The following is an 11,969-nucleotide window of genomic DNA, read 5'->3' as shown; positions in this document are numbered from 1 at the left end:
GGGAGAGGGTAATGGATAATGTGACAGAGTCAGTAAATCATAATCAAACCAGCTATCACCTGACCATAGTTAACTTGACTTGGTGGACAGGCAGTTATACTATATACATACACTGGGTGGTCGTAGGTAGTAGCCACTCGTCTCGTCTTGAAATTATTATTTGGTCTGCTTACTGTGACTCACTGTTGTTGCCCACTGTTGAAAGATACGATGAACTGATGAGGGCGAGATATGTGTGTATGTATCGGATTATTACTGTCTGGTGATCGATTGATTGATTGAGTAGCTGAGGCGGCAGTATGTATAAACAGGCGTAGACTGCCGGTGAACAAATGTGGATATGGGAGAGGATAGTATGAGCAGGTGCCCAAAACAGAGTTGTCTGTCCTTCTCTCTCTTTGTATCTCCACTCACTATTTCCAAATTGACTTGTCTATCTGTGTCTGTCTGTGGAATAGTGTCTCTGTGTGTCTGTCAATGACAATGAATGTGTTTGTGACTCTGGATGTGATTGGATGTTGTAAGGTCTAGATAGCTAGCTTGCTAGTGAAGTTGAAATGAATGAAGGAAGGAAGGAGAGATGCCAAAGATAGTAGTGACGACCAACAAAGTGAGATCTGACGGACGGATGGATGGATGGTTGGCTGCTGTCGCGTATATTTAGAACTTGCAAGTCAACTCTTAGAGAGTTGAGTAGACATGTCATGGTAGGACAAGATGACAGTGTTGGGGGGGTGCTATCATATCCATCTCAAGAGTTGGCAATGAATGAAGTGGTAGTGTGGTAGTGTGGTGGTGTGGTTATAGTGTATGTCTGCACCCCCATAGGTGTATATATATGGTCACATATTATTGATACCATCGATGTTGTTGGCTTGCTTGAATGATAGGCAGACAAGAAGTCAACATTGCGCATCCTCTCGATTGACAGTACACCATCAAACCATCTTGTCTAATAATGGTGTTAGTCAATCAATGTGTGTGTGATTGAATGAATGTGAGTATTGTTCTCGATTGGAAAAGTGTGTGTGGCACCAAAGACAAGTTCAAGAAGAAGTAAACTTTATTCATTCATCACCCGTACACACAACCAATCAAATACATAATCTTATTTGTTGATGTTCACTTAATGGAACGACGTCGTAGATAAGAAAGAATAAGAATATTATAATATTATTTACTTTAGTTATTATATTTATTTAATAGTATTAGTTGTTATTAGAACATTACACTTTTAATGGTAATAGGAGGCTTCTCAAGTTTTGAAGAGATGAAACCAAAGGAGTAAGTTTGAAATGCTGGTAGACCATCTTGGAAGTCGGGTATATATATTTCATTGATGGTCTCTGTATACTTTGCATTCCAAATGGATGAAGGTTTCAACAACACGAAGCCAACAGCATTCAATGTAATCTTGCTTATTCTTCTACCTGAAACATTCTTTATGTATCCAATGAACTGAGCTGAATCAGTCCACTTTCCGTCAACTGTTAAATTGAATGTAACCAATGAAGCTGCTTGAGCTGATTGATTGAAATAACGTTAAATCAAAAAGTTAGATCTATCATTGATTCTAAAGAAGGATGAGTTTCAATAACATACCGATTGGTTTACATATTGCACTCTTATCATCCGAACAACAAAATAGACCTGGAGCACAACTTCTTGGACCGCATAGCTCGGCGCAATGTATGTAGACAGTCCAGAAGCATAATATAATCAATATGGAAAATATCTTCATTATTTTATATATATATAAATAATTATAAATAAATAATCTAAATATTATGTTACCCTTTCCTTATTGAGATAATACCATCAATAAACAACATGATTGGGAGGACGACATCAATAAACCTGATGTTATTGGACGTTGTAGTCTGGTATCACTTGATGCAAGTGATCTATTCACTTTATGGGGAGACAAATATTATTTGTTCCAAATAACATCGTACATGACACATCATATTGGATGTCCAGACTCTCAACCACACACCATCAATCATCGTTCCACACACATACACATTTAAGTATTCTGATCATGTGTGATTGGATTCGTGTGTGGTGTCACTGTTTGATTGATTGAAGAATACATCATGATACAGGCAGAGAGCACTCTAAGATGGATTGTCTTGGTTTGTTGGATGCGAGCACTGATGTCCTTTGCGCTCTCTCTCTCTCACTCTTTGTTCTCTTCTTTATTCGTCACGACCTTAATTCATATCTGTGTGTGAGATGCACTGCATACAATTCGATTGCATTCTTTCCCTCTATCTCTATCTCTGTATCTCTCGTGTACATGCTGGATTGAGTCGAACGTACGCATTTGGATGCCTGCTTCGCATGAGTTGGCCTGGGTCTGAAGAAACTGGCTGTTGTTGATGGTGTTCTTGAAGTCTTACAATCATTCAATGTTTGTTTTAAACATATATACGATGGTGGTTGGATGGATGGATGGTTGGAGTCGACTGGCTGGAATGTGATGTTGAATGGATATATATATAATTGAATATATATATATAATGTGAATAAATATATACATTTGATATGTACAATTCAAAGTCGGCTGATGGGTCAACTCATGATCGGCATGAATGAGACCCAAGATAGAGGGAGAAGGAGAAGAGGATGATGAGGAGGGGAGGGGAGGTGCGATGACCATATCATGGACAGGGCATTGGACACAAGGCAGGATACTACCCTGTTGTTATGGAAACAGGGAGCGCGGCGACTGTGTTTGGATGAACATCTCTGGAGACAGTTGGCACCACGAGTGGATATATATGCGAGCACCTGTCGACACTATGATGACGGTCGCTTAAACATCAGTGCTGCTTCAAAGTCTTCGTTAACTTCACTCTCGCTCAGCGAGTATGTGATTGATGGCGCTTTGGTATATGTTAGTTGGGTGCTCCTGGCTCGCCATGTGCCACTCGTATACTTACGTATCTGTTTCTTTGGTATCTTGTTCTGGTTCTGCAGCTTCTTGGCCTTGCTCACTATCTTGGAGTCGTCCGTCAGTCGCAGTGCCTCCTTCTCTTCAGAGATACGTCTCTGCTTCTCAAACAATGAGTTGACCATCCTCTCTCGGAGAAGTAACGATTCATCCTGTTGTTGTTGGAGGGGTCAGATTGCTGTTAGTTCAGTGCTTCGGCTATGGTCCTGTCGTGTGTCGGCAACAACATACATCATATTCATTGTCAAACTGTTGTTTCTCGGCATCGTATATATTGTCAATATTCTGGATTTGGAATCGCATCCATCCCTCTGCCATCTTTATCTTCTTGTCCTTCTTTTGTTCCAACTCCTTAGCCTTCTCTTGAAAGCCATGGTGATCGCCTATATGATTTTATTGATTGATTGATTAAGTTGATGTCAGTTTGGATAATGTTAACTAGTCAATCAACAATCAATCAAACCTATTACTTACCAACTTTGATATCCTCAATGTCCTTCTTTATCTGACTCAGTCGCTCATTAAAGAACCTCTCCTTCAGCTCTTGAAACTCCTTCTCTATTCGCTCCATGTGGCCCAGACACTCGGTTCGCTTCTTTGAGAGGTCATCGTCTTGCTCGGCGCCGCCCCCACTCTCGTCATTGTTGTCGCTCTCTTCAATTACCATGCCATTCTTTGATGAATCTTCGTCGGCCATCTCCTCATCCCTTGTAGTCGCTGTTGTTGATGTGGAGCCGCCTGTCGACCTTCGTGAGGACTTGCTCCCACCACCACTACTACTCCGCTTCGATATCGTTGAGGATGTTGAAGTTGGCGCTTCCTCATCGATACCGCTCTGATCGTTGTCCTCCTCCTCACCGTTGTTGTTGTTATTGTCGTCCTCGCTCATACTCTCATCTTTGGCGGGAGGCTTGTTGGCGCCTCCGGAACTTCCTTTTCCGTTTCGATTGTTCCTCGTGAAAGTTATCACAGGCCGGTCCTTCGCTCGATGCGCCGCTGGTTCCGCCATTGGCGACTTTGTTCCATTGGATCCTTCATTACGCTTGTTGGCATACTAGAGTCGACCTCCATGCTCTCTAATTCCTTGCTACTATTATTGCTATTGTTGTTATTGGTGTTGTCTGTTGTTGTTGTTGTACTCTTGCTCTTGTTGTTGTTGCCAGGTGTTGTAGTGCTATTGATGGTGGACTCCTGGCTTGTTTCTAATGTTTGTTTTCGCGATAGAGATAGTGTCAGAACTTTAGTTACTGATGTTATTGTTTTTGTTGTTGTAAAGAAAGATAGAGTCGAGACTGCCAACTGAAACAGCACAAAGTTGACATATGAAGGCGATGAATGAATGTGTGATTGATTGAATTATTGAAATCCTGAATCAGTTTCAATCGATTTGAAAAGAATGTGATCTTGTCTTGATATAAATATGTGTGTATATGTATAAGATGTGTATCTCTTTGTCTGTTTGTGTGTATATGTGTGGTAATGTGTAGAGTAGTGCAATGTATCCAAGTGTTTATACCATCAAGTGATTGATGTGTGTGGGTGGTGAGGTGGAGGGGGTGAAGATGTGATGGAGGGCTGTATGTAACTCCCCACTCTGTTTGAAATTAAATCAGGTTTGGTTCAAGACCATGTGCCAAGATGCATCATCTTTTCAAGTTGAGCGCCCCACAAGGCAAAATGACAACAAGTGAAAACTTTTGAACTTCCATTGCAACCGTTGAAGGTCCCGCTGTTGCTGTTACAATGATTGGGACTGGTCGTTCAATGCCTGGGACAAGTACAACACACAATAGATAGTTCGTTGTATTGGTTGAGTGATTGAGTGATTAAATGTATTGATGTTGTTGTTGATGTTGTTGATATTGAAGGATCAAAGTATGATGAATACAATGAAGTTGTAGAGTGACGTCATACAATGAATGCGTAAATGAATGAATGGTGAATGCATTGAAGAGGTGTTATAAAGAGGTGATGTGCGGAGAAGTGATTATAAGATGTAGATATCTGTATAAGTAGTAGTAGTAATCATACCTATGTGTGATTCTGAATCGGAGATCTTGCCCATGCGGGATATCTATATATATCTTATCTTATCTTTTGGTATAATGTATATATATAATATGTTGTGATGAATAGAAGTAGTTATATATATCCTGATCAAAGATAAAGGCGCGCGAGTATGAAGTGTGAGTGAATGCGTGTGTGTGATTAACCAATCAATGTCCGTCCGTTCGTTCTGACTTTAGACATGCAGGACCTATCGGCTTTGATGTATGTACGTATGTTATGTATAAATGTAATATCTATATATCTTTATCACTACTTTCATAGACTTTTACTCTGAATGACTGACTGACTCTATCTGTGACTATGACTTTCGTGCTTGTTGTTGAGTGTGTGTTGATTAATAAAGAAGATGGTGGTGTTGTTGACAACCCTTCAAAACACACATAAACATTCGAATGTTAAGTGTGAACAACAGAGAGAGCAAACAAATTTAAATTAATTATATTTATTCAATGTGGATGGGGATGAGACCGCGTTCACGTCAATGTTGTTGACATGCTTGTGAATTGATTGATTGATTGATTGATTGAATATAGAATGATATATATTGTATAATTGCTCGTGCTTATAACTCATCCTCTCCCTCGTCTAGGGCATTGCCGCTGCTTCCTCCACTGCTACTGCCTTGTTGGCGATGTGGAACTGTGTAGAAGTTTGCAAATCGATGTGTTGTATGTTGTAGAAGTATGTCTGGTGTGATACCATCACTATTGTCTGTTTGAGTTGTAGTCGTAGTAGTGGTTCGCTCCTGACGCATTTGTAATGGATAGTCATCTAGTATACTACGCATTGGCGCAACGTTGTTTGTGTCGACTTTCTGCATTGTGTCAACTGCATGTAGAACACTACCTAATTGCTTGCAGTACTTGTCAACATCGGCATCATCAATCCTCAGCATTGCCAATGATGCAAGATGTCTCAACTTTGTCTCTGGTATCTGATGAACGTGTGCTGAGCTGCCCTCGACCAACTCACTGACCGACCATCTCTTGTCCCAATCCTAAAGAAAGTATGAGCATTGATTGATTGCAATAATGAATGAGTGGGTTTGATCATCATATTTACTACATTATTGGGATGGATGCTCACTATCTTGGTGTTGTGTTGTTGTTGCAGTGTCGAGTATCCCCTTGACCCCTGAATAATACTCCTGTGTGAGACATTATTCACTATAAGTCTAAACATTCTTATATCTCTCTTTGTGTGTATTCGTCGTCAAGACATGTGAATGGAGGCTACCAAGTTTGTTTTCACCTTGTGTTGCACAAGTTTGGTCTGCGCGACAAGAATAAGACTCAACAAAACACTCAACAATCAAACATTAAACATAATATCATTGTTATAACTTACTAACAAATACAATACAAAGGAACATCTTAATAATATTAATAAGAAAGAGATATCAAAGTTATGTTTGTTATTGGCCCCATCAATAATCAGGAGAGATCAGGCAAACCAGGAAGACAGATCTGAGGGCACAGACACCACCCAACACACAGACATGGTATTTTGCCGAAGAGCAGGTGTAGTTGATTGGGTTCCCACAATAGCCATTAAGACAATCGTCCGGGACACGAGCCAGCCAGCCATCAAATGAATGATGGCTTCACACAACAAGCAAAGTGCCCTTTTAAAGGTGATGACCCTTGCCAAAGACACACAAACAAAAAGAAAAGGAGGAGTCGGTTTTGCGTGCTTAGGCCCACGAGAGCGCACCAGATACCCCGCCATCACCATGAAAGAACATGGGAGAGAGCGCGCGCGAAATGATATTGAGTCATATCTAAATGATCATGCTGCACATATTGTGGCATACCCTTGTCTGTTTGGTGATGCTTTTTCTACTTCGCAAATCTAGAAAACGACAAGGCAAGTGAGAGGTACTACCTTATAAATACATTCATACATTAAATTAAAATATCGTGTTCATGGCTCACTATCAACGCCCATCACCTATTAATTAAATTGGTATACATTCATTCGTTTGGTATTGTTCTCACTCAATCTTTATTATTATTATCATTATCATTATTACATATTGCTCCACCAATAACAAATATTTCACCACTTCACTTTCAATAATATCAACATATCATCAACACAACTACAAAGACGACACAAATATTAAAGAATGGAGATTATTCAAGAGCAGAATCAAATATTTGCATCATTCCAACTACAACAACAACAACAATATAGGAGGACATTGTTGACAGCTTCAATAGGCGAGTCAGCATCATTAGACAGACTTTTAAACAATGACGACAGTAACAATCATCATATTAGCAGTGGCTTCAGTATGAACAGTAGCCGGAGCAGTAGTCCAGTGTCAGAGGCAGAGTTGTCCACATTGAATCAATCACATACTCATCATGGTGATGAAGAAGGGTGAGTAATACACATTCATTCATTCAATCAATCAACCAACCAATCAACGAACACACACACACACACACACATACACCCATCTATGAACCATGTATTTGCTTGCTTCAACTTCATTCACAGTCGATTGTCAATCACTCAGTCAATCATCAGTCAATTCATTTGGCTCCACAGCCACACCTTCATTTGCTTGTCAACAGGCGAATGGATGGGAATCCAAGAGACGACTTCTTGTCGTCCATCTGTCACCATCAATTCGTGATATTGCGGAATGGACCGGAATTAGAGATGCTCATTTCGTGTTGGGGCGTATCATCATCAAAAAAAAAGAGATATTTTGTTCCTTGAGTTCCCTACTCACACACGCCTTCAGCAAAAGGCCTCATCCCCACTGATCACTTTCATGGACCCAATCCCCCCCACACGTGCACCCATCAAGCCCCACTCTCCACATTCACATTCACACAAAAAGATCACCATGCATAGTGGAACGCGAACTAATTTGTTAATTGCCAATTTAATTTAAAACTAATTTAGTGAGGAGATAGGATTGATTGCCAACATCCTTTTAAAGATATCATCTGTTGGTATACCCACTGTAGGAGGAGGTGGGTCTTCTTCAAGTACACCAGACAACAGTATCAGTCATAGCAATAGCAGTAGCAGCTGTAACCTTGTGCCAAACATAACAGACTCTGCCTTGGTTGACAATGCCAACTTGGTGCCATTGACCAATGCTAGCAACAACAACAATGGCAACAACAATATGTTGGACAATGATGATGAGGCTGCCATCGTCCACTTGAGTGGTGTGTCGCGCAGTCTCAACAGCTCATCTAGTGAGGTATCCAACCATCACAACAACGGCAACAAACTGAGTGCAAGCTCATCGAATGTTGGCGCTGGAAAGAAGAAGCGCCAGCGTACATCACCTGAGCAACTGTCCATTCTGGAGCAAATATTCGAGACGGATAAGATGCCCTCGCAGCAGATACGTATCAGATTGGCCAATCAGCTGGGCATGTCCAGCCGTCGAGTGCAGATCTGGTTCCAGAACAAGCGTGCAAAGGTCAAGCGTGGAGTGTTTACCAAGGGAGACGACGAAGATGACTTCCAAGACCAGCTCGACGACGACGAGGAGATCAATGACAACGAAGAGAGCGGCACGGGATTGCTGATCGATGAGAGTTCATCGGCATCCCATAATGTCCAGTCCTTGTCCATGTCCACGCCCATGCCCATCCCCTCCTTCATTTCCACATCCACTACCGCCACTTCAGCCCCCTCCAACATCAACACACCCACACACTCTGGCAATCGCTCACTCCTTTCAATGTCCACGGACAACATTGTCCCATCCATATCGCCAATGATGACATCAGTCAGCGCCAACAAGAAACAACAACAATCAATGATGTCACACTTTACCATCGCGGGCTTGGGCAAGTCGTCGAACAACAATCATAAGCGCAGCAAATCATCATCAGGAGCAACATCGCCAACACAGTCACTGTCGTCCACCACCTCGCCTCTCAGTCTCTCACCCATACCCTTTTCGCCGCTCAACGCCTCTCAGACACACCTGCCGCCCATGCCAATGATCAATCTCTCTACCTCGTCCTCCAAGATTCCACAGACGACCACCACCTCCCCAGTAGTGGCGCCACTTACCCTCAAGCCATACATGGCCATCCTTTCACTTGATCAATCCAATTGATCAATCATCAATCCAGTTTCATCATTCACTCACTCATTCATTCATTCTTTCTTTCCACCCAACAGGCTCGTGCTGCCATCGAGAGCAGCTGCAGTACAAGCCTCCTCACAACATGACGACAAAGTTTTTTTTTTCTCAAGCCTATGCTCGTTTCGAAGCGAGTGTCATCCATCCATCCATCCTCCCATCCCTCCATCCATCCAACTCCTCCACTCTTTCCTTATCCTACTCTTCTCACTGCACCGTGTGCGCACATTTTACCAACACTTCACTCTCTCACTCATTCATCCATTCACTCATTATGTACATTATCGGCTCAAGACACCAACGCCATTAACCATCTAACCAACCCAAAGGTGATCCATCATCCATTCAAACCATGGTCCGTCATCATGGACACGACACCCCAAAACCAACCATCCAAGAGAAGTGAGGGACTGACAGACAGACAGACAGAACCCGAGTTACAACATTCCATTCCAACACACATATAATAAACAGGCTGGACATCCTACAAGACGATCCATTGCCTTTCTTGTTCCAATCGGCATGTTACCATGGTCAGAGTGATGAGTGATTAGTGATCCGTTTGCAACCTTCCAACAGCACCTCACAGAAATGGAAACACGATTAATCTTAAAAATGCGAGAGTGATCAAATGACCAATCAGCAGACAAATCACATAATCAAACTACTGCCCAAACTGGCAATAACATTGACATCAACCTTATACCGATCAATATCCACGTCACATCCTACCCCTACCTCGAGGGTTCCAAACATCTCTTATAAGGCATCCGGATGGGCTGGCAATGGTCTAAGGGTCATTCCAGACCTCGCATGTCCAATTGATTTATGCTATTTAAAGGGATGTGATCTTGAGTGATGTATTTAGATCTAGATCAATCATAAATCAATCAATCAATCAATAGAGATATAAACCAAGGACATTACAATACTATCGATCAACCTCACTGACTAGACTTTGAGCGATATACCGTCTCCAAAGACGATGTTGTCGTCCCCACAAGGGGTCAACATTCTTCACATCTCGAGCCCTTCAACAATCAATCACCAATACTGGATGATCTATCTTAGACCAGTCAAGTCCAGTTCACATATCAAACATATATGCACAGTTTGATGATAAACTCGTGAGCTAGCTATCGGTGAAGACAAAGTAGGCGTTTCTGACAGGAGGCTAAGGCATTTTAATGGATGACCAGTAATAATCAAGGCGGGAACAACACAATAATTTGGATGACAATCGACTTCAACTTCAATAAAGTGAGGTAGAGAACAAGAGAGAGATAATTGGATTAACAAAATAATGACCATGTTGTGTGTATCTTATTTGTCTCTTTGGATTGTTTGGTTGGATGAATAAAGTTGGAAAAATTGTTGTTTGTGTCAATAAAACGAACGAAACTTGTTTGTTGATTGAGGTTGGGGTGAAAGTCGAGAAGACCTTTATCAATTGTAGAGATACACACACAAACATATATTCACATACAAACATATACATATACAAATACAATGGTTAAACCAGTAAGGATAGGAGCAAAAGATGGAGCTGCCAAGGGTGCAGATGGAGAGAAGAAGCAGGTTCAAAGACATCATGAATTCCAAATGAGTACGTTTCTCAAGGAACTCAATCAATCAATAATCAATCGATCAAACATAGTTACTCATACATAAATATCATTTATCATTAATGTATAGACAAGGCATACGGTCAACATTTGCTCAAGAATCCACTGATCATTGATGCAATCGTTGATAAATCACAACTAAAGTCTACAGATACAGTGCTGGAGATTGGTCCAGGTACAGGTAACCTTACCATTAAACTATTGGAGAAGTGCAAAAAGGTCATTGCTGTTGAGGTCGATCCTCGTATGGCGGCTGAGTTACAAAAGAGAGTGTCAACAACGTATGTGCAACTCATTCATTCATTCATTCGTACAGGAGAAACAGCACTAACTAACATCGATGACACTTGTCGACACAACAGACCATACGCTGCACATCTACAGATTATACTTGGTGACTTTATGAAGGTTGAACTGCCTTACTTTGACGTCTGCGTTGCTAACGTCCCATATCAAGTATGTTGTTGACGACACAGCCAAGTCAACTCACTCCATGAAAGACAACGACTAACACCGAACGAATGAACATTATCACATAGATCTCTTCTCCACTGGTATTCAAACTACTTGCGCATCGACCAGTGTTTAGAGCAGCAGTGCTGATGTTCCAGAAGGAGTTTGCGCTTAGACTGGCAGCAAACCCTGGCGACAGTCTCTACTGTCGTCTCTCAGTCAACACACAACTGCTGTCAAAGGTGACACATCTGATGAAGGTGGGCAAGAACAACTTCTTGCCACCACCCAAGGTCGAGTCAGCCGTCGTCAAGATCCAGCCATTCAATCCTCCACCTCCAATCAACTTTGTCGAGTGGGATGGTCTGATCCGTCTATGTTTCTCGAGGAAGAACAAGACGCTGCCGGCCATCTTCAAGGTCAACAGTGTCATCGAGATGCTCAATCAAAACTACAAGACCTACTGTGCCGTACAAGGATTAATGGACACAGATGGCACTGAAGAGGCGATGAAAGAGAAGGTTATACAAGTGCTGGAGAAGAACAACTTCTCTGACGCTAGATCTTCCAAGTTGGATATCACAGAGTTCTTGAGGTAGGTCATTCATTCATATTCATTCATGGATTGAGCATGGACTGGTATAGTATGGCATGGCACTAACACAATCAATCCTTTCACTCATTCATTCTCTGCGCAGACTGCTGAACTGTTTCCATGATAGCAACATCCATTTCAAAT

At 41.7% G+C, this 11,969-nt stretch overlaps 5 protein-coding genes across 5 annotated transcripts; 2 read left to right on the top strand and 3 right to left on the bottom strand.

Moving 5' to 3' along the window:
• Positions 1 to 1,218: 1,218 nt before the first annotated feature.
• Positions 1,219 to 1,747, bottom strand: SAMD00019534_033500 (hypothetical protein; the record flags this gene model as incomplete). Its single annotated transcript, XM_012904242.1, has 2 exons — positions 1,219 to 1,523; positions 1,603 to 1,747. Coding segments are annotated over 2 exons (450 nt in total), but the record flags the coding sequence as incomplete, so codon positions are not given.
• Positions 1,748 to 2,805: 1,058 nt separating this feature from the next.
• On the bottom strand, positions 2,806 to 3,965 carry SAMD00019534_033490 (hypothetical protein; the record flags this gene model as incomplete). Its single annotated transcript, XM_012904241.1, has 4 exons — positions 2,806 to 2,888; positions 2,946 to 3,108; positions 3,188 to 3,339; positions 3,431 to 3,965. Coding segments are annotated over 4 exons (933 nt in total), but the record flags the coding sequence as incomplete, so codon positions are not given.
• A 1,623-nt stretch (positions 3,966 to 5,588) lies between these two features.
• On the bottom strand, positions 5,589 to 6,208 carry SAMD00019534_033480 (hypothetical protein; the record flags this gene model as incomplete). Its single annotated transcript, XM_012904240.1, has 2 exons — positions 5,589 to 6,023; positions 6,089 to 6,208. 2 exons carry the CDS (start codon positions 6,206 to 6,208, stop codon positions 5,589 to 5,591), a joined length of 555 nt encoding a protein of 184 aa, XP_012759694.1.
• A 1,966-nt stretch (positions 6,209 to 8,174) lies between these two features.
• On the top strand, positions 8,175 to 9,125 carry SAMD00019534_033470 (hypothetical protein; the record flags this gene model as incomplete). The annotated part of the gene is made up of 1 exon (XM_012904239.1): positions 8,175 to 9,125. The coding sequence occupies one exon, from the start codon at positions 8,175 to 8,177 to the stop codon at positions 9,123 to 9,125; it is 951 nt and encodes a 316-aa protein (XP_012759693.1).
• Positions 9,126 to 10,661: 1,536 nt separating this feature from the next.
• SAMD00019534_033460 (hypothetical protein) lies at positions 10,662 to 11,968 on the top strand (the record flags this gene model as incomplete). Its single annotated transcript, XM_012904238.1, has 5 exons — positions 10,662 to 10,758; positions 10,848 to 11,058; positions 11,140 to 11,233; positions 11,317 to 11,825; positions 11,929 to 11,968. Coding segments are annotated over 5 exons (951 nt in total), but the record flags the coding sequence as incomplete, so codon positions are not given.
• Position 11,969: the final 1 nt, after the last annotated feature.

This window comes from Acytostelium subglobosum (assembly GCF_000787575.1).
Source record: "Acytostelium subglobosum LB1 DNA, scaffold: scaffold6, whole genome shotgun sequence".
Taxonomy (NCBI): Eukaryota; Evosea; class Eumycetozoa; order Acytosteliales; family Acytosteliaceae; genus Acytostelium; species Acytostelium subglobosum.
This window is presented reverse-complemented; position numbering and strand designations above follow the sequence as displayed.